The sequence below is a fragment of the Acinonyx jubatus genome, chromosome X (genome assembly GCF_027475565.1).
Source record: "Acinonyx jubatus isolate Ajub_Pintada_27869175 chromosome X, VMU_Ajub_asm_v1.0, whole genome shotgun sequence".
NCBI classification, from domain to species: domain Eukaryota; kingdom Metazoa; phylum Chordata; class Mammalia; order Carnivora; family Felidae; genus Acinonyx; species Acinonyx jubatus.
This window is the reverse complement of record NC_069389.1, coordinates 13,791,812-13,818,054: the sequence shown is the minus strand read 5'-3', so window position 1 is coordinate 13,818,054 and position 26,243 is coordinate 13,791,812. Positions and strand designations below refer to the sequence as shown.

Here is a 26,243-nt window from a genome sequence, read left to right as displayed (position 1 = left end):
ATTTCCCTAAGACTGGGAAGAAATCAAACATCTACTCTCACTAGTGTATAAAACATAAGAAAGGAAATAGTAAATATTGTCATTGTCAGACAACATAATTGTGTAGGTTAAAAACCCTACAGAACCTATAAAAAAAAACCTGCTAGAACTGAAGAGTAAATTTAGAAAAGTCACTGAATATAAGGTCAATATATAAAATCAATTGTATTTACATATACTAGTAATGAAAAATTGGAGAATAAAAAGGAATACTATTTACAATAGTACCCAAAATATCAAATCTATAGGGATAAATCTAACAAGAGATGTGCAAGTCCTCTACACTAAAAACTGTAAGACATTGCTATGAGAAATTAAAGAAGATCTGTAAGATCAAAAGCTATGCTATATTCAGGGATCGGAGGACACTGTTAAAGATGTCCATTCTCCCCAAATTCATTAATAGATTCAAATCAATGGCTCATCAGAACCCCAGCTGTTTTTCTGAAGAAATTCATCAACAGGGGTGCCTGGATGGCTCCGTGGTTGAGCGTCTGACTTCGACTCAGGTCGTGATCTCAGGGTTTTTGAGTTTGAGCCCTGCATCTGGCTCTCTGCTGTCAGTGCAGAGTCCCTTCAGATCCTCTGTCCCCTCCCTCTCTGTATCTCCCCCACTCACTCCCAAAAATAAATAAAAACATTAAAAACAAAGAAATTCATGAACTGAATCTAAAATGCATGTGGAAACACATAGGTTCTAGAATAGCTAAAATAATCTTGAAAGAGACGAATAAATTTGGAGGATTTATACTACTTGATTTCAAGACTTACTGTAAATCTACAGAGGTCAAGACAGTGGGGCTTTGGCAAGACAGTAGACATATAGATCAATGGAGCAGAACAAAGAGTCCAGAAATTGACCCACATACATACAATTGAGTGATTTAAAAAAAAAAAAAAAAAGATGTTAAGTCAATTCGGTGGGGAAAAAGAAAAAAACATTTACACATGGTTCTGGAACAACTGAATGTACATATGGGAAAAAACTGAATTTTGAATCCATACACAAGAAGTAATTATAGAAGGATCATAGAACCAAACATAAAAGCTACAGCTATAAAACCTCTAGAAGAAAATGCATGAGAAAATCTTCATGAACTTGAGAGAAGCAGATTTCTCTGACAGGGCTCAAAAGGGACTAGCCATAAAAGAAAATACCGATGAATTGGACTCTGTCAAAATCTTAAAAATTCTACACACCACAAGAACACCATTGGAAAATAAATTGGCATGGCAGACTGTGAATAAACATTTGTAATCCATATATCTGACAAAGAACTTTCATTCAGAACATATAAAGAGCTACTACAAATCAATAATAAGAAGACAAAGAACCCAATTAAAAATGAGAAAAAGGATTAACTAGACATTTGAGAAGAGAAGATTCTGTCCAATAAGCACATAAAAAGGTATTCAATATTCTTCGTCATCAGAGAAATTCAAACTAAAACCTCAGTGAGATACCATCTCACGAAATCCACTGGAATGACTGCTAATGTCCTAAGTGTTGGCGAGGATACAGAGCAGCTAGAACTCTGATAAGTTGCTGGTAGGAGTATAAAATGGTACAATCATTTTGGAGTAATCTCTGGCAGCTTCTTATAAAACTAAACATACACGTACCGTATGACTAAGCAATTTCATTCCTAGGTATTTACCCAGGAGAAATGAAAACTTAAATCCACAAAAAGATGTGTGCAAAAATATTCTCAGCAGCTTTATTCAGAATAGCCCCAAACCGGAAACAGCCCAACTAAATGGATAAACAAACTGTGGTACATTTCTACAATGGATTACTGCTCAGCAATAAAAAGGAATGAACTACGGATACCTTCAACAACATGGGTGAATTTTAAAAATATTTTGCTGAGTGAAAGAAGCTAGCCATTTTTTAAAAATCCTACTGTATGATTCAATTTATCTGAAGCTCTTGAACAGGCAAATCTAATCTATGTGAAATCAGGATAACAGTTGCCAAAGCGGGGGGGAAGATTAGAAAGGGGCACTAAAAATTTGGGGGGGTGACAGAAATGTACTATGGATTATTTCAGGAGGCGGTTACAGACATGTATGTGTCAGAGCTTGTTAAACTCAACCCTTAAGACCTGTATACAGCTTAACTGTACTTCAGTTCCATTTCAGTAAAAGAAATTACCCCCCCACCTGTCCCCAAAACACCACGCAGGGTGCTACTGTATTGTATCGTTATTTATTATTTTCATACGTGGTTGTCCATCTTAAACTTTCTGAGATCCCTCAGCAGGACCCCCACAATACTTAGGATTCAATATTTGTTGAATGAATGAATCAGTAATAATCAGGCAGTATGAAAGGGAAAGGAAAGGTAAAGAAAAATCAGAATATAACATGATACACATTTCCTGTTTCCATTTTCCTGGGAGTCAACACCATTTCAAACGCAGGTCCCCGTCTCCCAACACAAAACAATAACCCGATATCTAAGACATCATGCTTTTATTTACAATAAAAGAGGAGGCAAGGAAATAAGAGAAAGCTTTTGTCCCCTGTATTTTGTGGTAATACCACAAAATTATTACTCTGTTTCTTAACTCTAGCGAGAGAGACCAAAAGACATCTGATGAATCACCTTTTCATTCATAAAACCCTGCTTATATCTTTCATCGCTTTTATCCTCCTAGAATAATAGCAGAGAAACAGTACTTGATGGGCCTGCATTATCGGCTGCTATTGGAAAGGTCTAGATAAGAGTGCTGAACTACCTATTAGTATTCTGCGTGCACACCCTTCTCTATAACCCAGAGTCATCCGTTTCCTGGCAACCCTCAAAATTTCACTCTCATTGAATTGCTAGATCTTTATCAAAATATAATTAGAGCCTTAATTTGAAAGATAAATTTTGATTGCCAGTGCCATGCCCAGAGGAAGAAATAATCAGGTGGGAGAGAGCTTTGGTGCAATTGTTAACCATATAATCAATGTCATGAATCACCCTCCTTAAAAAAAAAAAAACAAAAACTTTGGGGGAGAAAAACTTTGTGAGGGGTAGAGTGAGGAGGGGAGAAAGCATTGAGTCATCAGACCTACTTACGACTGTTACATTATGTTTGCTCATTTCTTCGTATCGTTGGTTAAGTATTTGTCCTCTCTTCCCAGCTAGAAGACTTTGGGGAAGACCTATGCTGTGTGTCCTGCTTCTTTCTGTGTGTATCCCCAGTGGCCCGACCCGTAGTAGTAGGTAACCCGGTCTACAAGCCCCCTATCTCAGTCGGGTCAGGTTCCCTGGAAGTAGACTGTGACATAGACGTTGCTGGGTGCAAAGCTCAGAACAAAGGCATTTGATATCAACGCCAAGTGGGACTGGACACAGGGAGATGTGAGAGAAGGTGGGCTGTGACACAGGTACAGGCGAGGCTCGGCCAGTCCCAGGGCAAAGCGCCGGAGCCACCTTGGCCCCACAGAACTGTCGTGAATTGAGGCAAGGTGACCGGTTATCGGAGTGGTGCTGACCTGGGGAGGCACGTGACCTTGGGCAAGGTGGCTCTCTTTAGCCGAGGACAGTTCTGGAAGAGGGAACTGCTGTGAGCTGTTAGCCACCGGTGCCCAGCTCTGACTGGTGAGTGTTTGAGTCCTGAGGAGGAAGGGGGTCTGGGGGCAGCGGACTGCGGTGACTGAAGGGCCTGGGCAAGGCGCCGTGAAGTGGGGCCCTGGAGGACCAAGCGCATGAGCCCGTGTCTGCAGGGCTGCAGCTCTACCTCCTGAGGGGGCCAGGGGCTCCCGCCGTGCACGCTGTCACCAGGCAATGGGTGACCCGCCGGGGAAGAGTAGATGAGATCAGAAATAGCCTTGTCTTCCGATCCAATTGTTACGCTACTGACTTTTCAGAAAGCATTCTTCGTTTATGTCTCGGGGTGGATACCGATACCTTTTTAAATAGTGAGACCTTTGGGAGCAAATATGGGAGAGGCAAGGGATGCCAGGCGCTTCCAGCCCCTTTCCTTTTGGGCAGTCACACCCACAGCCTCAGGGCTTTATGGGCATAAATGGTTTGTCAGTTGGGGGACGGAGAAAGGACCAAGCATATATAATAGTCCTTCTCCACTGGAGTGAAAGGAATGGATTTTATTTAACCTACATTTTACTGTAGAGTCAACTTCTCCTGAAACCTACGGGAATCCTCGCGTTTGTAAATACAGCGGCTTCCGACTTCAGTGTGGGAGCCTGTCTCCACACCACCTGGCCTTCATGCCCACGGCTCCTTTCTCCGTCCTGGCATCTGGGTGGAACCTGTGACTTGGCCTCATTCTGTTGGCAACACAAGTCACAGGCCCAGCCTGGAGGAGGCCCGGAAGCTTCTGCCTTTGCACTCTTGGGGACCCTAAACCGCTAGCTAAGAAGTCCAGTGATCCTGCTGGAGAGACTGTGTAGAGAGTCCGCTTGGAGGGGGAGAAGTCCCAAGTCAACACAGAAAGAGGAAGCAGCCGGCCAGCACCCCAGTTGAGCCCGGCACCCCGGTGACAATGCACCTGACCACCAGCAAGAATCACGGGAACTGCCCAGTGAGCTCATCCCAGACTACAGAATCCTGAACCTGCGGATTGGCTTTTGTTTCCTAAGCCAGTAAGCCTTGGGGGTAGTTTCTTATGCAACAGTAAATAAAACAACCCCAACCAGCAATTACCTCAAGCCAAGTGACCATGTTCACCTTGCCCCACCCCCACCAAATCACCAAGGTCCCTTTTAACCTTGCACTCGAGAGTCCTTCCCTCATGTGATGGCTGCTTTTGGCCAGGAAACCATCTTGTTATTACTTCACAGCAGGTGCTGCCTACCCCGTAATGAGTAGCCCAAAAATTTTTTAAGGAAAAAAAAAAGTTTCACGGGGCTGTCAGAGCTGGAGGTTGGGGATTGGGCTTCCTCGAAGTAGCACAATCCTGTGTATCCATTTCATACGCGTGGGGCTCAAATTCATGCCTCAGCAGATTTATAAATGACTCCCTGTCATGGACCTTCAAGGTCACTCACCGAGAGAGGAAACTCAGAATATTAAAGCCTGAGTATCAGGGTCTACGTTGATTGGACACACCAGACAGGGCTAGACATGGAGTCCACCAGATCAGAGCGGCCGTGTAGTAAAATAATCCAGGGCTAGATTCCGGAGCCAAACTGCCTGGGATCAAATCCCAGATCTGTCACTTGTTATCCATAAAACCATAGGCAAATTACTTAATCTCTGTGCCTTAGCATCCTCATCGATAAAGTGAGGATAATAGTCCCTAGCTCCCAAGGTGACTGTGAAGATTAAATGAGTTAATATATGCACAAGGCATAGACCAGTACCCTGGCTATTCTAAACCTGACTATAAGGGGTTTGATTTTAACAACTGGGAAAAAGTCTCACGTGGATTTTAAATAATATGAATAGCTATTTCTAGAGATTGTACACAACGAAAGGCCATCTAGAGACTATACATCAGCTTTCTGAAGCTGTATCCTATATAACTTGGTTGTGATTCCAGCCCTGCCATAAACTAGCTGTGTCACATTGGGCAAGTGATTTATAACATGCGGATAATGACACAATGACCCCGCCTAAAAAGGCGAGATCAGAAGGTCCCTCCTCGGAGGTGTATCTCTATACCTTCCCAAATCCCCGTGAGACAGGAAAGGGCAGGTGGACTTACCACCATCGTAAAGATGGAGATCTGTATGTAGCTACACGACTTGTCCAGAGCCAAACTCAAGTCCCAGAGCAGAGCTAAGAAAGGGTGTCTTGCGTACCGGATGGCTTATGGCCATGGCACAGACTACGTTCCCCAGCCTCCCTGTCAGGTAGATGCGGCCACGTGATTAAGTTCTGGCCCCTGGAATGTGGGTGGAGATAAGGTGTGCTCCTTCAGGCAGTCCTCCACGCTCTCTCGGTCCCCTTCTGGTGGCTGGGTGCAGAGCAACCCAGAAAGGACTCCAAGGCCCTATGGGATCCTAGAGCCACAAGAAGGCAGAAGATGGGGTTCCTTGTCATCACAAGCCAAAAGTCGATTAGACTTTATGCGACAAGAAATAAATTGCCTTGTGTTAAGCTCCTGAGATTTGGGGCTTATTTGTTACAATATTTGGCCTTCGCTGACCAACATGCCCAGTGTCTCTAATTAATACCAATTCAGGTTCTGAACTTCGAGGGAAAGCACCCCCCCCCCCGCGCCTTTTTTTAAGAGCAAAGGGTCACTGACATCTTATTTGGTACAGGCAGAGCAAAATTGATGACATTTTTGTAAAATCTGAATTCCAACACTTGGTCTTCCCATCTACTCTTCTAAGTGGGCCAGGGAGTTAGCCACTGTTGTACTGGGCCCTTTGGCTACATTGAATCAGTGGTAATTTTGCATCGTCTGTAGAGAACAAAACGATGGTGGGACCATTTCAAAGATAAAGTAGCAACTATTTTCAAGTCTCTACTAGATGACGAGAGGAACAACGGATTTCTCAGAGGTGTTTTCTGTTTCCTGGTCTCTTCCCTCCCCTGAATCAAGTTGTCTATCTTAATATTTGACCAGTGGTTATATTCATGATGTACAGAAAATAAAGGTAAAATGTTAAAGTCAAAATTCACTTTGAAAGGGAGGAGAGAATGACCTGGTAGGTTCTCTCTTGAATAGAGAACTAACAGTGGGGATTCATACCTTCCTTCCTAAATTCCCATATTCTTTAGTTTGTTTCTTTCACTGTAGAAAATTAGGCATTTACATTTTCAGCAATTACCAGTGCATTTTTGCAAAAATAAAATACCATAATCCAATCAATCAAGAACAGAGGAGACCTTTTTTCTTCAAGCTGGACTTTGCCACCTTTGCTTCCAAAGAAAAGATGAGCGTGGGTTTTGAAAATAAATAATGGGAGAGGCCTAGCAGGAGTAGACCCGGGTTCCCGCCATCCACTACGACCTTTCAAAAGGCCCCACTCCCTTCCCGTCTCCATTCCATGTGGTACCTTCTCCATCAGTGGGGGTGGCGCCCTTTAGACAGATGGGTACCCTTCAGTTACCAGGAAGAGGTTCATCACTCAACTGTCCAGGGCTTTCCATCTGGGAAGGAAAGAGTGGTATCCCGGCTACTATGTGCACTGAGGAAGTTGGCATGTGATTCAAGTGCCACCCTGGACCATTTGGTCCCTCTGTATTCTGGGCCAGACTCCTTTGCTGGGGCGTGGCCTGCTGGCCCTTGAAGCACAGAGGAGCAAGCCCCATATACATGGCTAGGTGGAACTCCTACGGAATGCAAAGTTGCAGATGCCCGTGGCGGGGGGCGGAGAAGGGGTCCCTGTCTGGGCTCCCATCCCCCAATCTTGCAGCTCAGTGGCTCTGGGCCTCACCCGGGGAATGGACAAGACGTTGCCCTTCTCACAGAGACCAGCACCACAACATCCCTGCCCTGCCCTCAGGCTGGACGCTGAACAGTTCTGAAGGGCGTGTGGGCCTGCTCTCCCGCTGCGAGGGGGGGGGGAAGGGGGGGGGTCCCAGGTCTGGCTCGCCCTCACGCAGCTGGGAAGGGAGACCCCATTCCTGTAAGAGTGGGGTCAAGGTAGGCTGCATCTCCAGCCGCAAGGCTATTTTTAGATGCTGTTATCTTTGCCCTGCTCACAAGCGGTTGTGAAAAGCAAACTGGTGACCGGGAGACACAAAACCGCAAAATAAAAACCTCGTGAAACAAGAGCTCCCAAACTCAAGTGCAAACCACACTATGGCTACGACACCGTGCACCAGCATGGCCGGCGCCGCTTAACCTTCCCCTAAGGGGACACCAGTTGGGGCTCTGCTCTTTTACTGCCCGCACATTCCTGGCCTGGGCAAGACCGGCTCTGGCCCACCAACTCTGGCAGGGCGCCTCCGCGAGGCCGCCCCACTCACGCCCACAGATGGTGACCCAGGTGGACAGGTGTACCAAAGGAGCAGGCTCAAAAGGGTTAACACCGCCACAAAAGGAAGAGCTCCAGCTCTCTCGCCTCTCTCTTCCAGCTCATCCTAACCGTCCGTTTGCCTCACGGCATCACAGCCAGCTCCATGACAGTGAAACCCCTGCACAGGCAAAATGTCGCCCACCACCAAGTGGCAGGGCAGGAAAACAGGATGGAACACCTAGCTGGATCCCCCGACTTCTCCCCAGCCGTCGGAGCTCCCGCAAGGCTGAGCCTCAGGGCGCGCTCCCTTTCACAGAGCCCTCGAGTCCCCGTGCCCCCGGGAGGAAACCCACCCCCAGCCCCCGCAGCCCCCCGCAGCCGCCTCCGCTCAGCTGCTTTGGGCCTGGGTAGCCGCGTGGAAAAGTGCCGCCCCGCCCCAGAACCCGGGATGAGGGGTGAGGAGGAGGCGGCAAACTTCAAAGCTGCAGCTGCAATATGCTTAAAATAAAAGACCCCAGGAAGACAGAGCAGTTCCCCCTCGCCCCTCAGTGCTTAGCGCGGTCCACCTTGACCGCCTGCTCACCCTCACTCCGCTCTGCCGAGGGGAGCGGACTCTCAAACCTTGGCTAGGGGCGAGGAGGGGGGGGGGTAGATTTCCTCCTAGGCTGGCGCGCGCGGCGGGGCTGCGGCTCTGGCTTCCTCCGTCCCCCAAGTTCACCCACCACCCAGAGGTGTGAAACATTAGTTTAAAATGATGTCACCTGCCCATACCCCTTCCCCCCAGGCTAGTCCCATCTCACACACACCGGAGTGGCCTGGGCTGCGAGTCGCGGAGCATCCCGGGGGGTTGCGGTGGGGCACCGCGCCAAGGCTAGCCTCCGCGGGCGCCCGCTCAGGCTCGGGCTCGGCCCTGGGAAGCCCGCCCGCGCATCGTTCTCCCGGTGCAGAAATCCTACCGCCCGTGCGCCCTGGGCGCGCCGCCGGGCCCCGTGCCGGCTCCCCGGGAATGCGGCCGTCAGGTGAGGTAGGCATGCGTGCCGGCTCCGCAGCGAAGCAGCAGCTGGCTGGGGCGCTGGGCTCACGATCTGCCTCTTCTCCCTCTCCCCGCAAAGGAGAGGCCTCTCGGGGGCTTTCCAGCGCCTTGTTGCGTTAGGACCGCATTCCTTCTTCCTTTTGCCTTTTATCTTAGTTTCGCCTTCAGATGCAAAAAGGGAGATCGCGGGAGTCCATGCCCAGCTCCAGCCTAACTCGGTCCACAGGCAGAGAGAGAATTATGAATGGATGCTGCCTTCTGATGAGGAAGTCGACTGGGGAGGTCTCTGCGCACGGCGCGCTCCATCAAAGCTGGGGCATTGGCCCCTCCACTGCTTCAATGCTGCAGGCTGAGACACCTAATTGACCACTGGGAAATCAGGTGCCGGGAGACCTGGGCGGGACGTAGCCCCAGGGCCACGCTGAGATCGAGCGCCTCGCCCGCCCGCGTAGACAGCTTCGATTTACAGCCCAGTGAATGGAGGGGACTGCGGCAGCCAAACCTCCCGGGCAGCAGGCACGGTTGCACCAACGCTCTGCAGACAACCACCCGGCTCCGCGAACATCTCCCGGTTCCACTGGGCTAAAGTGGAACCTGCTAAAAATAATCCGTCCCCTGCCGCCAGCCGCAGTGAGCCGCAGGACTCGGCCCCCAGCCCCAAACTCGGCGGTGCGCGGGAGCGGGCCACAGAGCCGGCCCTGTGAGCGTAGACAAGCCGGGGGTTGCGGAGGATCCTGGGTCCGGATTTCGGGTACCTGTGCGTCTCCTCCTCCGGTGGTGCGGCTGCTGGGGCCGCGTGTTACCCATGCCCGGAGTGGCGGCGGGCTCGGCACATCACCAACAGGCTGGACCGGCCGCGGCTGCTCAGCACCGCACCCCCGTGGCTCCCTTCTCACCTCCCCTGTCCCCAGTCTCTGACCAACAGCGTTAGAATCAGAGACGACGACGACGAGACGCCCGCGCCAACTCCTCCAGCCCCGGGGCAAGAGGGAAGACTGAGACTGGCGCGGAGCCCGCGCCCCGTGTGTAACAGGACTAGAGCAGCCCGCAAATTGTACCATTGCGTCCCTTCCCCCTCTTCATCCCCGGTCCCTGAGACCTTGCATGCTAGATACAACTCACCCTGCTCAGGCTTAAAAACACTGCAGAGACAATGCCTTCAGAGCCATGAAGTGATCTCCAGGGAAGGGTGATTTACTAAGCCAGCTATGGTGTCGAACCAGGGCTAAAAACCACAGCAGTGCGTGCCCCTGCCTGAGGCTGCTAGGTTGTATATACGACAACGGCATGCGAAAGACCAAAAGCCGTTTCGGGCCACTGCAACACTTACGGGATATACCCCAACATATAACACGGGGGAAAGACCAGGGAACGAAATCATCCCAAGATGGCTTGCGGGGCACAGCTGTAGGTAATTTGTCTTGATGCCTTGGAAACCCATTTCAGGAAAACATGACTATTTTCTGACCAGGTCGTCCGTCTTCAAATAGGGAGGTTTATGCCCCAGGCTCATTTACATGTGTGGGCATTACCCGGTCCGTGGGGCCTGCGACTCCTCCATCATTGACAAATTGTGGTGAAACACTTGACTTGCCAAGGTCGTAAGAAATCACGGGGTTTGCAGGTGCACGGGTAGGGCACTTCCTAATTGGCATTACTATGAATTATGATCGTAGTCACATGAAATATCGCATCCAACCCGAGTTAGTCTAGGTTGGCTGCTGTCTTCTGACCCCACTCACACCAACCTCCTTGGACGGCTGCCAGCCTCCAGGAAGGATGGGGAATGTGGCTGGAGCCTCCCCGGGAGACAGTGTGTGGCTAGGACAGAAAGGATGGGGAGGGAAGAAGTGGCGTGGCCACTACTCCCCCAGTGAGGCTGAGAAGACAGCCATGAACCCCGAAGTTGACGGGGTCGGTGGGCAAAGGAAAAGAGGCCATCAGAATGAGAGGAGTCAGAGAAGCGAGAGAAGCGGGAGACCGGGAGGCAGGGAGGGAGGGCCCTATCTCACAAGCCAAGGGACAAAACGGTTTCAAGAAGACAGCATGATCCAGAGTGCCAGATGTCCGGCGAGAGGTCCACGAGAGCAGTTTTGCCCGCCAAGGGCAGACCTGGGCCTCTCAGACTTCCACAAGGACTGAGAGAGCGGAAAGCGTGGGGTGGGCAGGATGCCAGTCAGAGCTTCTGAAAAGAAACGGGGGGTTCTTTCCCTTGGGTTCGGTCACCAAAGGATCAGTGGCACCAGCAGCACCTGGGGGCTCGTGACACCAGCACCGGGGAGAGGCTCGCGGCAAGGCCTGGAGATCTGTGTGTTAACGCACGCCCAGACCCACTCCACCGGGGACACCGGGAGCTGCCCGCCTCAAGTGACTCCAACTACTCAGGCTTTGACGTGAGAATTTATGTTTCGGTGAGCAAAGTGGCCACCTTCTACAGCGATCCCTGGCAAGATCACAGGGAGCCGGTGGCCAAGTTGGCCAAGTCACTAATCACACATCCCAAGGGTTGAACTGTGTTGCCCCAGGCTTTCAGGCCTGCTCTATCCAGGGAGAGCCTTGGCTGAACTCCGTGAAGCCATGAAAATGGCCATGTCCGCCCCTCCGCATTGATCTTTACGAGAGTGAGGTTGTTGTTAACAGTGACGATGAAAAGAAACGATGTCGCTGGGCTGCATTTGAATAAAGTTTTAGCAATTCCCATGATGTGGACGAAAATACCTGGGCTTTTATCCCAGGAAGACCTGTGTTTGAATCCTAGCTCCTCCAGCTCTTAGCGGTGTGGCCTTGGGAAAATAACTCGACTTCTCTGAACCTTGGTCTCCTCCTTTGTAAAATGCAAACAGTAACACCTCACTTACAGGGCTGTCAGGGCGAGTAAACAGAATAATAGGTGGCACCTGGCACATGGTAAAAGCCCAACGAAGGCCGTTCCTTCCCAACTGCTGGAAGTCTCCACACGCACGCTCATACTGTCGTTTTCCCGGGCTCCCTGTCCCCCGTGTGGTGGTCAGGGTACCTGATTCTTCCTGTGGCTGAGGGGCCAAATAGAAGCATTTATCGAACATCTCTCAGATGCCACGGACCGTGCTACGTGCTGGCAGGGACGGGGCGGAGTCTGGGCCCTGTCGGAGCTGGCATTCTGAGGGCAGAGGTTACGTCCCCGTCCGCGTGGGTATCCCGCTTGTTTTGACTGGAAGCCAAGGATGCTGGGTCCCAGGAAGAAACAGTCGCACACGTGTCCTCCCTTAGGCCAGCGGTGACCTAGAGCGGGGATCAGAAACTCGTGCTGTGACGGGCCAGAGAGTAAAGACCGTAGTCTTGGCGGGCCACGCCGCGTCTGTTGCAGCCAGTTCACGCTGCTGTTGTGTGCAGCTCACGATGAACGGACGTGGCCGTGTTCCACTAAAACTTCATCCGCGGTAACAGGCAGTGGGTGAGATTGGGCCCACGGGCCACAGTCTGCCAGCCCATGCTCTGTATTGTGGCTCAGGACACAGATATTCCCCTTTCCTGGTATTGCCAGGAAACACAGAGGTCTACGTGGGTGAGTTTGCGTGTGGCTAGTTTGTGCAACCACCAGCCCCTTGTTATTTGAAAGCTCAGTCTATACTCTCCCTGGAAGAAAGTGGCTAGTCAGTTCATAAGACCGTCTCCACCTTTCTCCCGCGGCCACCCTGCCTCCAGGCCCGGCCCACACAAACTCCCACCCATTCCTCCGGACGCTCCCTTCTCTCCCCCGCTGGCTAGACACAGATGCTCTACGGGGGTGCTGGAACCCCGAGACGGAAGGAGCCCTGCCACCCAAATGACCGAAGGCTGACCTGCATGAGACTTCAGCGTATGTGAGGAAAAAGCCTCCGAAAGCGGCGAGGATTTTACTGCCAGAATTTGGCCTACCTTGAACGATTCGCTTCCCTATCTCTTTAATCAGATGATACGAAACACGATTTAATGCTTTGGTGATTACTTGGGGTCTTTATTAAGAAGGCTTATTATTGGTCTCTATGGTAACACATTTCAAAGCCTCCTTTTCAGATTTCCAAGCTCTTTCCTTGATATTCAGCTCTCCACTGGCATTCCCTTCTCACCCTCCTAGCTCCTTCCCCACGGTTTGAATCCACAGCGAGCTGAAGAAAACAGACACCACGGCTCGGTAACATCTGTTCATCAAACAAGAGTTACTAATGGTTTGAGCAAGAACCCAGGCCAGGTTCTGAATCGACTGCATGGGCTTGCTGGCAACTATCTTGCAGCCTTGGGGAGCTCCCCCTCACTTACCTTCAGGCTTAGAGCCGTGTTCCAGACGGCCGGAGCTACTGGAAGCCGAGCATCTCTGGAATCGGCGGGGCATTTCAGTATTACCAAGCCTACAGATTTTCAGTTTTTCCACTAGTCATCCTGGGGGAGTCCACAATAAAGCTTCTAGTTCCGTCCCTTGACATTCATGGGCTATTCAGCTTTCAAAACACTGCCACTTCCTGATTTTTCTGCATGGAGATTATACCCGTTATAGGGCCCAAATCTGTTTTAAACTCCCCTCTTCTGCTTCCTTGTTTTGCAGACACCAACAGATAGTAGTTGGCCCCTCGCCTAGAGGAGCTAGAAGAACGGACTTGAAAAAACTAAGTAATTCTATTCCTGTTCCAGAGGGGGAATTAACTTTATGTCTTGGGGCGATTTGCCAAGAAAACCGAGCTGGGCTTTCCACCTGGTCCTTGGATTATTCTGATGGTGGGGATGCGGTCCTCTCCCAGCGCAAGGTGGCACACAGCAGGGGAGTCGGTGGGGCAGACCGGTGACATGGAGACTGGAGGAAGCTGACGGTGTCCAAAGACCTCGACAGTCTGACTTTACTTTTTTACTGAAAGAACCAAGGTGACCACTTGGTCTGTTTCTTCATCTATGAGACAAGGAGGGTGGAGATGATCTATAAGGCTTTCTCTAGGTCTGGCATTCTGGAAGCCTATTGTTCTGTGAAACCTGGAACCCAAAATACCTTCTGAAATGGTTTCTGATCATCAGTGCTTTTAGTTCTCCTTCCCATTTCTGTGACCATTCCAAACTGACCTCTCCACACAGAAACTTTAGCACCTGCAAGGGCGATAATACGTTCTGTGATCTGCCCAGGCTGGGTAAACTTTTTGCCCCAGAACGACCTTGTTCGTGACCTTGGGGATCCCAATGCAAGCTCTACTCCCCACCACGCTCTCCTTATGTTTATGTGGGGCGGATTCCCTGCTTTATGTATTCTCTTTGGTTCCAATGATGGAAACCCAGTTTTGCTTCCAAAGTTCACTTCCCCGAAGCCAGCTGGAATCCCCTTTGTGGCGATGGACGTGGCTGAGCCTCAACTCCCGTCTCTCTTTAGCGGCACGTTACTCTTGCCGTCTCCCCGCCACTGCTCACAAGAGACCCCACAACTTCCAGAAGAAATCAGTGCTATAAAATGGCTCACTCGTTCATAAGGAGCTATGTGTTTATTCATATATATTTTATATCATAACAAATGTAAATTAATTTCAGGGTACGACTATCCAAGCTTGTATCTATATGGCTGCCTGTATAAAATTTCTCTCTCAAAATTCTCCAAACCATCTGGCATAAACTACTGTATTGTGACCTGTTAAAATAAGTAACAGCTGCGATAATCCCTCTCGATTTATGGCGAGCTATAAAGCTTTGCATATACTGGCAATGCATATAAAATAATAAATAAAACCATTATCATTCTGTGCTGTCTTGGTGGGAATTATGATGATTTAGCCAAAATGGAGCCCTACGGAATGCATCAGAGGAGAAGCAGAGGTTTTGCCCAATCTGGCCTCCTCCAGCCCCCAAAGACCAACTTCACTACTTAGAGCTCTTAGATGTGTTTGAAAACCTCATCCAGTGTAAATGCATCCTTTCTGAGAGAACATCGTTCCCGTACGTTGTTGCCCAACTTCTATTATTTCAAAGCCTGCTTTTCCGATGGTGGGTTTCCAGAATTCCACCAGACCAGAAAGAAAAACCAGCCATGCACAACTCAAAAACGTGAAATAATTTGTAGCACCGAAACAGAGAATTGTCTTGGAGTTGTTAACTTATGTAAGCTTATGTTTTTGCAAAGACTGCCAAGATCCCAGGTTGAAAACTACTATGTCAAAGTCATCTTTCAAAGATCTGCAATATGTGAAAACAAAAAGCCAGTATCTGGCAGGAAAAGGGACTGGGCAGCTTTGATTCTGTGTAGAAGAGAGTGACTATGGTCGCTACCTGTGAATTTCAAAAAATTAAGGAGACGGAAGGAAACTAACATGAAATGGCTATTTACTGCAACAGCCGTATGCCTTAGGTAGTGTTCCCATTTTATGCTTGAGGAAATTGATGCTTAGAGGGGTTAAGCCACTTGCCCAAGGCCATCCGGTTAATACTCTGGGGAGATGGGAGTCTGAACTCAGGTCCGCCTGAATCTAAGGTTCACGTTCTCTCTGCCTCACCACCTTGCCTCGCGGACAGCTGTCTGCAACCTTTTTCTGCCATGACCCATGCGACAGATTGATAGATGGTATTTACACGGATCATTCACTGTCATGGCCCGGGCCAATGACCGCCCCCGCTTCTTCCCCAGGTATAAAGTCTGTGTGAATGTAAGTGAGAGTTACCTTATTAGTGGAAGAACTCCAGATCTGTTTTCATTTGTATATTTACAGAATTTGCAAATAAGGATGTTTGGTTATCATGGTAGATTTCAAAAACAGCTACAGTGCTTGTTAGTTCATTCCATCAGATTCTCTGCCTTGAATCTGAGCAGGCCTTAAGACTAGATTCGGCCCACAGAATGCGCTAGAAGTGACACTGAATGTGTTCTGAGCCCGAGCCTCAAGAAGCCTTGCAGCTTCTACCTTTGCCAACCTTGGTGCCTACCCATGCTTACTGCCACTCTCCCTGGAGCATAGGCTAGTGCGTTGGACGACGACGCATGTGTGGCCCAGTGGCTCCCCTTATTCTGGTCCGCGGCCTGCTAACTACCAGACACGTGAAGGAGGCCAGCCTGGGTCATCCGGCCCCAGATGAATGACTACAGACGAAAAGTAAGCCCCGCAGAGTTCGACAGGGCCATCCCAGAGCAGAAGAACCTCCCATTGATTTTCCAGCTACTAACCATGGGGGTGACTGGCCATACACAAAAGGTTACCTAACGAAGTTATTTAAAATCAATTTCTAGTCACATGTGAAAACAAACACTGCTGGCTGAGAACTACTGGTTTGAACACAAATTCCATAAACTGAAGTGAAATAAAATAAAAACACACAGCCTTCTGTCCCAGAAGCCCACCTTCCCTCCTCCAACCCTGGGCTTCTCAGGCTGACAGTGAGTCACACGGTTTGGGGAAAAGAATCACCAAGGTGAGTGGCCCAGAACCACCCTCCGGAGACCGTCGGCGGATGGAAGGAAGTGAGGGAGAGATGATGTGCTGAAAGTCTACAAATGCCGACGCGTGACCCCGGAAGCCCTCCAGGAAACGGAGGAGCAACGCCACAGACCCAGAAAACCACAGAGTGTTAGCACGGGGCGTCGGTTTTGTCATATTCAACCACGGTGCTCATGCTCCTTAAGAAGACAGGGTATCCAGAGCCACAGGTCAGGGGAGGGGCAAGAGATGTCCACCCTCCCCTTCCCACACGCTTGGGAAACTTACAGATGGATGGAAATCAGCACTAGGAAGAAAGGAATAATTACAAACCAAATTAGGGCCGAACTGGACGGAGAAAGGAAGAAATAATGGTTCTCAACTTTGGCTGTAGGTTGCCATTTCAACTCTTGCAGTCTTCCTAATCGCTACATTAGTTACCAACTTTATTTGATAGGAAAAAAATGTTCAGCATTTGGAATTCTCACCGCTTTCAACAAAAGCTGTTTCTTTTGAAGAAAATGCTGGTGAGTAATGATTAGTTCATTGTTCGCTATCTTCGCATGTGGATGCTTGGGCTTGTTGTTTCTTATTTTCTTAGGAAATCTGGGAACCTTTGAACTTTGAATAATTTCTTTTTTCTTTCTCTCGGTGCCCTCTAGTTATACAAACACAAAAATAATTACAGAGGCAGTATTTACATCTATACATCTATGGGTTTTTTTCATTTGGTATTTACAGTGCTGAGTGAATGAATTCATTTAGTTCATCTTACTTCTTGGGAAAAGTGTATGTAATGAAAGGGGGGCGTCCCTTTTAGTGGACTCTGGCAAGGTTTTATAAGGAACATATAAAGGAGAAGGAGAGAGAAAGGAACCTTCTTTGTAGTCCTGAGAAAACACATTGGTCTGTACCCTAAACAGTTGTGCTACATTTGTGGTTTAAACACATCCTTACTATGTTCCAGAAAAGGGGATGTTTTACTGAAAAACTTTATGGGGGGGGGGACCGAACCTCTCTATAAGTGTTTGTAGTTTCTCACGGTTCAGGCTCTGAACTGGCTTTCCAACAACTTTTCCCAGTCTGAGAATGTGGCCAGGACAGCAGATTCAGGCTTTAAGCTGGGTCCTCCATTAGTTGCCTTCTAGGTGGAATCCGAATGGAAACTTCCAGATCGGGGCAGACATAAAAACAGTATTACATGCCCTATTGGTGGGGAAGGCTTAAGGATGAGGTCATTTAAGGATGGGGTCAAATCGAACAACAGAAAGAAAAATGACCCAGTGGGGAGAGTCCATGGTCCCTATGGTGTCCTTGGAGCTACACTTCAGAAGCCAGGTAGAGAAGGCAGCCTTGCTGGTCAGGAGCCCTCTACCCACGTTTTACCACCTGGGGTGTGACAAGGACGAGAAGTGAGGCAGCGTTTGGCCTGTTCTTGAAGGATTTTGCTTTACAGCAATTCACTTCTAAAAGGAAGAAGGGGAAGCAGTGGGAGGTTTCCAAAGAACAATTTCATAATAAACAGATCACGTGTTAGAAAGCTGCCTTGCACCTAGGAGCTCCTTTACTCATAAATATTTATTTTTCCCCCCTATTTATTTAAATTCCAGCTAGTTAACATACAGGGCAATATTAGTCTCAGGGTAGAATTCAGCGATTCATCATTTACATACAACAGCCGGTGCTCATCCCAACAAGCTCCTTCCTTAATCCCGGTCACTGTTGAACCCATTCCCTCCCCCCACCCCACCCACCTCCATCAGGTTGTTCTCTATAGTTAAGAGTCTGTTTCTCAGTTTGCCTCTCTTTCTTTCCCATGTTCATCTGTTTTGTTTCTTAAATTCCACATGAGTGAAATCAGATGGTGTTTGTCTTTCTCTGACTGACTTATTTCTCTTAGCATAATACTCTTGAGCTCCACCCGTCACCACAAATGGCAAGATTTCATTCTTTTTTATGGCCGAGTAATATTCCATTGTGTATACACCACCTCTTCCCTATCCACTCATCGGTCAACGGACATGTGGGCTCTTTCCATAATTTGGCTATTGTCGATAACGCTGCTATAGACATGGGGGTGCATGTATCCCTTCAAATCAGAATTTTTGTGCCCTTTGGATAAATACCTAGTAGTGCGACTGCCAGATCGTAGGGTAATTCTATTTTTAAGTTTCTGAGGAACCTCCATACTGTTTTCCAGAGTGACTACACCCGTTTGCATCCCCACCAACAGTGTAACAGGGTTCCCCTCATAAATATTTCTTAATAAGATTTTTTAAATTGATTTTTTTAAAGGAGAGACAACTAGATGGTTCAGGTATTCATTAGTCTCAGAGAGGGAACAGTTTTAGGATCATAGAGATGCAAATGTCACTCAGATTTGTAAGAATGAATTTTTCTGGCCTCTTGGGAAGGTTACTACACATCCAGGGGGGTCCAATGATGACGATACTGGTAGAACCCTGAGAGATGTAAGGGAGGGACTCATCTGAGGCCATCTCAGCCCGCTCCAATGATTCTGGGATGCCACTCTGTGTCTCTGGCTTTCGACTTCCTTCCCCGCTCCCTCTGGCCATGGACAGCAAGCCCTAATAGTGAAGCTGTAAGATGTGGGATTTGATGCCTGATTACAGTCTGTCTCCGGCCTTAGACTGGCCCAGAGTACATTTGTAAGCTTTTCTTTTTAACTCAGGACACATTTTCCCATGGAAAAGAAGTTACAAATGGCATTTAGAGTTCCAGGGTGGCCCATCAAGGCTTATTTCCTCCCCAGCATTGCTGGGGAGACACGCATGTGCAGTGAAAGAGAGTGGAAAACAATACAGGTGTTATGATAGCAAATAAATGTTAACATAACTCAAGAAGATGGTTTTCAAAATTAATCTTGGGGTGCCTGGGTGGCTCAGTCGGTTAAGCATCCGGCTTTGACTCAAGTCATGATCTCACAGTCGTGGGTTCAAGCCCGTGTCTGGCTCTGGGCTGACAGCTCAGAGCCCAGAGCCTGCTTCGGACTCTGTGTCTCCCTCTCTCTCTGCCCCTCCCGCTCATGCGCTGTCTCTCTCTCTCAAACATAAACATGCAAAAAGTAAAAAAATAAAAAGAATAAAAATTAATCTTAAATGCTGGTGCCCGATAAAATGTAAGACTAACTAGAGAAAGAGTAGTCAGATGATAGAGACCTTGGGGTCTACAGCTGGAGCGTGTGCCTCTTTGAGGATTAATGACACTGATTGTTTACCATGACCAGTATCAGTAGAAAGAGTCACTCATTCCAAGAAAACAATACTTCTCGAGTACCTCAAATACTCTAGGCAATACTATGCCAGAGATGACAGGCCTAGTCCCTACTTTGAAGAAGCCCATAGAATGGCTGACTAAAAAGATACTATACTATGTACGTGTTTTTCAGAGGGAATCACACATCCTCCCGAGGTACACTGTGTTGTGTCTAGGGGCTCAGGGAGCCACAGGATAGATGTGGGGGGAGCTTCCTGAACCACTAGTTTTACTCAGTAATTGTTGGGGGGGGAGATTATTTTATATTAAATAATTAGGGAATAGTGCTAATTTTATAGGAATGTTTAGGACGATGCATATGGTTATAAAGAAATCTTAAGATCTACAGAAGGTTGGTGTGGGCCATACCTGGCCGTGCCCATGTCCTCCCTGCTTCTCCACCCTTTGGCTCAGATCCCCTCAGGGGTACTCGTTCATTCTCTGCCCTTGGAAGCACCACTAAAATACACGAATGCACAGCATAAGGGCCATGGACAGGGAGAAGTGTGAATCACCCTGGGTAATTTCAGGAAGGGCTTCCCAAGGAAGGTGACGCTGAAGCCACGGCTTCCGAAATGATGAGGAGTTGGCCAGGTGAGAGAGGTCATGAAAGCATTCTAGAGAGGCCAAAAGCACCGTCACAAAGGTCCTGAAGCTCACACAGGCCTGGAAGCGGGGGAGAGAGCAGGTGCGATGGGAAGATGCACGCGATCCGGCATGGCTGGCGCGCTGGCCGGTGGACCCGGCTTCAAGGGCATGTGCGCTATCATCTCAAAGCGCAAGAAAGGATGGGGAGTCCAGGACCTCTGCATCTTAGCCAACAGGGGTTCTGGTGGCCCAGGGCAGCTTGGTGGCCGGCCAGAACAAGTGGCCTTGGGACATCTGGGAAAGCAGATGGAGGTGTGAAGACGGCCGAGCGTAGCAGGGAGATGCTGAAAAATAAATGGGGCTTTGTAACTCCAAGACGAGCCGTAATCGTATCTGCTACTTGTTACTTTGCTCCGAAACTTCGAATGAGATAAACTAAAATCCCCGCCACAACCCTCCCCTGGGAAATGAATATTTGAACAACATACCATTGATAAACAATGCTGAGTAATGAATGTAGCAGCGACGGGGCAGTCAAGTTAATTGGCAGAAAGTTCGAGAGTCATTACTGGCAACTGAAAGAGAAAGTAAAAGGCCTCACCTCCCCCCTCTCCATTTTCTCAAGACATCCAACACTATTGGTCCTGTCCCTTGTCTGACACCTCTTCTGAGCTCACAGGCATAGTTTGGTGAGGGCCATCTCTGCTGATGGGTGTTCGCTCCCTCGCACCAAAAGAAAGTTTGCTTCTGCTTTGGTTGATCTAAGCACAGGTCACAGCATGTGTTTTGATATTTAACCTGTATGACAGCCTTAGAATACCACACCTACATTCAGTCCGGGGGTCATCATTTTCACACTGTTGCCGGCGGTATCACCTGGTGGTAAACAGCGTGGGTTTTGGAGTCAGACGGACCTGGTCCAAATCCTGACTCTGCAACGTCCGAGCTATAATCCCGGCAAGTTACATTAATACCCTAAGCCTCACTTTCCCCATCTACGTCACAAGCAAAATAGCTATGCCTGCAGCAGAGGGCCACACTGAGGACAAGGAAGACAGCGCAATCAGCACAGCCCCGCTGAGCACACAATAAGGGGTCATTAGAGGACTTTTAATATTAACATCCTGGTTTTCCCCGACCGCGGGGTCTAAATCCCCTTGGTCCCAACTGTCAAGGGACAAGCTCTTCTCAAACACATGATACTGATCATTTACGGTGCAAAAGTACTCAGCCTTCTATCTTAACTGCCGCACTTTATGTTAATCAAGTGCGAGAAATAGGTTTTGTTGCTTCTTTCTGGAAACATCTTTCCTTTGTGACCCAAATGGAACCACTGGAGGATAAACAGATTAAAAGAAAAAAAAATACCCCGAGTGAATATTTTTTGAAGTTGCTAAAATAAGTTACTGAAAACAAAGACCCAAGAGAAGTGGGAGCATAAGCTATGGGTTTTATGTTTACACCTTTGCTCAAATACCCACCCATTACCGAAACCGTAAGTCGGTGTAGAAGATGTTATATTGGGAAGTAGGGTAGGGTTCAAAACATCTTTTGATACTTGGTTGAGTCTGCTTTCACTGTGCTGGAGGTGAACTGATACTAACCAAAGTGTGCCAAGATATGAAAGATGAGAATCAGCCTCAGAAAAAGTGGGGTAAGAGCAGAGGGAAAAGGGTTTTATTAGCAGTGACTGACAGCATCATTTGTCTCCGAGGGACCCCGAAGGCTCTGCTCACACACTTCTGACACCACCTCCCAATGATGACGCTGACGACGAGGATGACAGCGACAGCAAACACTGATTCGGTCCCTGGCCTGGGTCCGGCCCGCGCTATGTGCTTTCTTTGCCGGACGGCACTCAGTCTTCCCGACGAGCCTATCAGATCTTGCAGAACAGACTGCAGCTGAGAGAGAGAAAACCCCAGAATGCTTCTCCCAGCTAACAACTTCCTCCCAATCCATCAGAGCCTAGTTCAGATCTCACCTCCTTCAGGAAGCTTCCTTCCTTTCCCTCTTCACCTCCTCCATTCTCCATTCTATTTTTCTCTGGTTGTTTTGAAGCCTGTTTTCCTTCCTTCCTCCCTCCCTCCCTCCCTCCCTCCTTCCCTTCCTCCCTTCCGACACTTGGAAATGTAGTCACACACATTAGATCTGACTGCTCTTTCACTGAGTGCTGGTCAGGTCTCTGGATGTGGCTATAACACCTTAAAGGTAGGGAGAGTCCTCAGTCTTGCCTCAACTACATGGCAGGGTGGAGGGAGATTCTGTACCTACAGAATCTGATCCTGGCCTAGACATCTACCCAGTTGCAATGAACTGGATTTTTGTACTTTACCAAGTTCCGGATTTCACAGTTATTTTCTACCTGATACTCTTGGACCAAGGGCAGAGAAATGTCACTGCTCTATAGAGAGCTCCACGCACAAGAATGTTGGGGAATAGGAAGTCATTTTTTGTCATTGAACGCAAAAGCTTCCCTTCTTATATGAATCAAGGGTATATCTTATCTCTTAGTTATTTCTTCTGAGTCCATCAGTGGCTGGGCCTGCCACCCTCCTGTAAAAGGAGAGGAGACAAAGAGAAGCAGAATGCTATTTGGCGGCTAGGAACATTTTTCCCCGGCAGAAAATGGAGTGACTTTTAGCTTATCTGCTGTCACCTTGTTAATGTGATCATTGTTCTTCAAAATAAAATCTCCTCTTCTTACCCATGATGTCTTTCGTGTGAAAAAATTTCTAAAAAGCAGCAAGTAAATGCCAAGAAAAGAGGGGCAGAAGCGGGGGGAAGGCTAATCAAGAGAAGCTACAAATCAACTTCTTTCCAAGGAAAAACACTCAACGCACAATTATCTTAATTCTCCCAGGTGGCCATTTTGCTTGCCTTCTAAGGTAAGTGTGGAAAGGACTAGAAACCTGTGGCTCCCTTCATTGCCCCTGGCTTTCAGAGCAGAAGCTGCAGGCCTGCGTCAGTTGGGATGACTCATGTATCGTTCCTTTAAGCCAGGGGCTCGGTGGCTGTTGATGTGTGCCCCTGGCCCATTCTCAAGCACATCCTCGCTTCAAAATTAATCATCCAGCTCTAACTTGCTGGTGAAGGTTTCCAGGGATAAAAACTTAGGTGGAAGAGGGAACCTAGTTATTAATGGCCAAATGCCATCCATGGCAAACATAACACAAAGACCAGGCAGTGAGAGAAGCATGATTTACTCGTCTATTTTGAAGAATAAATCAAAACTTCCTCTTTGCTCCATTGTAGGGTGGGGGCAAGAAAGGGGCAAAGATAACATTCCTGAGAGGCCTCTGTTCTTCAAAGCTGAGGAAACACTTGCCATCTCTCTCCTGGTGGAGTTTGACTTTTGGCCTCGGGATGCTGAAGAACTGGGTCTGTGTTTCACTGGCGAGAGGATACAGCTGAGATTAATTCCCTTCTGCATCTCCTTTCTGTCATTCTGGGAGCCACTGGTCTTCACCACGCTCGAGGTCAAGGAGTCATAGCCACACTCGAGGCCAGCGCCCCTCAGGAGAGTGGAGTTTCTCAGTATTACCGCTGACTCAGAAAGAGGCACCCAGGACGAAGGGAGCCATGCTACCCAACAGAGTATTCAAAAGCACAGGTGGACTTCAGAGGAGACTAGAAGACTACCGGGAACACAGACAAGGAATCTCCACCTAAGTTCACATACAGAGGGGTTGTGCAGGATAAAGAGAGTGTGGACAGCAGACGACAGTCGCTTGTAGCTTCATGAGGCCCTACCCCTTCCCAATCTCACTATCTCCTCTCCCTCCCTACCCGCTAGACTTTGATAAGGCGAGAATCAACCCGACGAAAATCATCTTTAATTTTTATGCAAAATATTGGCTCTATAAAAAATGTTTCCCTTGGTTTTAGAGACCAGGTCCTTTTTTTTTTTTTTTCTTAGTTTTGAAGATCAGCAGAGTGAGCTCATTCTATCATGTTCTAAAATGCAAAGTGAGACAAAAACAAAAAACAAAAAAACCCAAAAAACCCACAAACAAAAATCTACCCCAAACTTGATACATCTTATTTACCCTGACAGAGTCTGTCTGAAGTCTTCTCCTCCATCAAGCTCACTTGGCTTGCCACACCACCCCAGGAGGGACAGGGGGATCCCTCTGTCATGTGGATGGGCCCCGAAGTACTATGCCCAGCCTTTCTGGGGCTCACAGATCAGTGTCCTCCTGACTTTGGACGGAAGTCCCCAAGGGCAGAACCGTGTCTTAGTCGTGTTTGCAGAGATGCTGCTTCAGGAAGCTTAGCTCCCCAAATGCTGCCTCCTGCTAGGCCCTACATGGTGGGAAGCACCACAGTTGGATAGCTGGGAAAGAGGCCAGATCTGGGACAGAACAGCCCCGATGTCCTACTAGGAACACTCCGCATGAGACAACGCCTAGGAAACTCTGGAGGAATTTTTTTAGTGGTCAATTTCTGTGCTGTGCTGAGTTTTTTTTCTGGCTGGTCTCAGCACGCTCAATCCAGTGTCACACGTGGCCGCGTGCCCTCCCCGGGGTACACGGTTGGTGTTTTTGTGCCCCATCTGCCAGTGCCTCTGGAGGACGTCAGGATGAGTGGGCTGATCCAGGAAGGACACCCACTGTCCCGGCCCTCTGCCTAAGACATGCAAACAGAGAACAGCTTCCCAGCCACGAAATTTTGCCTGTGCCCAGAGCATGCTATTATAAGTATGATTGTTGTCCATAGCCACTATGGACTGAGCAGCTACTAAGTGTGCTATGCCAAGTCTCTTGCCTGCATTCTTTCATTTCATCCTTATTGAAAGAAGACAAAAGAAGTTGCAGCCACACGACTGATAAATGGCAGAGCAAGGATTCGAACCCAGATCCAGCAGACACCGGAGCCCATTCTCCCCATACCATGCTGCCTCCCCAAAACCTAACTATCTAGAGAATGAAACTCTGAACCATAAGCCCACATAGCAAAAGCAACGGAAATTACCAAAGCTGTATTCCTGAGGTAAATTTATAGCTCTCTGTTTTCAGACCTATCTTTTAAACTAAGCATTACATTGAAGAAATAAAGTTTAAAATCTCAAGCAGGTGAACACAAAATCTGACCAAGTGATTAAAAATAATAACCACCCCCAAATGGACAAAACCGATTTTGCCATGAGACGGTGGCAGCCCATACCTTGTTCCCTCTGAACGTGATGTTCTCAGGAATAAACTTAGACATGAGCTGATGCTCACACTGATGTGCAAGCTTTGCTCCTGGGAAATATGAATGCCCAGAGATCTGGGCATACACAATGACAGGAGCTGCTGGGTACCCGGGCCCCTGACTGTGGGTTGGCATAAGGGTCTGGGCCCTGAGAGCTTGCCCCATCGCCGTAAGCGACTCTCACGCCGGCCCAAGCCCCCCAGGACGCCACACGCTGACTGCTACGGGAGCCTGAAGCTCAAGTCCCATTCTCCACTGTTCCCGAAGACCACCCGACACTAGCCCTTTTGAGTCTATCAGCTACAATATCTAACATTTTTGGTGCATGGCTGTGCCTGCCTCCAAGTTGGGAAGATTTGGCAGGGGCTGAGGAGGAAAGAAAGCAGAGTTTTATTTTCCCCTGAATTATTCCTATGCTTATAAGGCAATCGTATGAAACCATTGTTCCATGGCTTTAAATCTATAAATAAAACGCCCTTCGAGACTCCGGTTTGAAGGATGGTAAGAATCAGAGTAACCACTATGGTTACATAATAAACACACACCCAAAATTATACCATTTCTATAATGAAACCTGGTGTGATAAAATTTGTGTTGAGGCAAAAAGCAGTCATCACCCCCCCCCCCACCCCCGCTTTTATTGTGCTGAATGCACTATCTGCCAAGTCCTGCTTGGAGACATCTCTAATGAAGGGCCTGGTCTCCCTACTTGTGAACTAACTAGCTATCCAGAGACAGGGAGGGCACCATGACCTTGCTGACACTAATGCCAGGAGACAGCTGAACTTATAAAGTGCCAGAGCTCCGAGAAGGTTGCGCCCTCCGTCACCTTCCTTACCCCTCCT

At 48.4% G+C, this 26,243-nt stretch overlaps 1 protein-coding gene across 4 annotated transcripts in view; it reads right to left on the bottom strand.

The window, feature by feature from the left end:
• NHS (NHS actin remodeling regulator) overlaps positions 1–26,243 on the bottom strand; it is a 339,957-nt gene that overhangs the window by 74,384 nt on the left and 239,330 nt on the right. Inside the window, exon 1 of one of the 4 annotated variants that reach the window (XM_053202122.1) lies at positions 8,718–16,905. The exons of the other annotated variants lie outside the window; for them this stretch is intronic. Coding sequence (XP_053058097.1) covers positions 8,718–8,943 — 226 coding nt within the window. The 5' untranslated portion in view covers positions 8,944–16,905. Of the gene's footprint in view, positions 1–8,717; positions 16,906–26,243 lie in introns of those variants that run through there. 4 annotated transcript variants of the gene reach the window in all.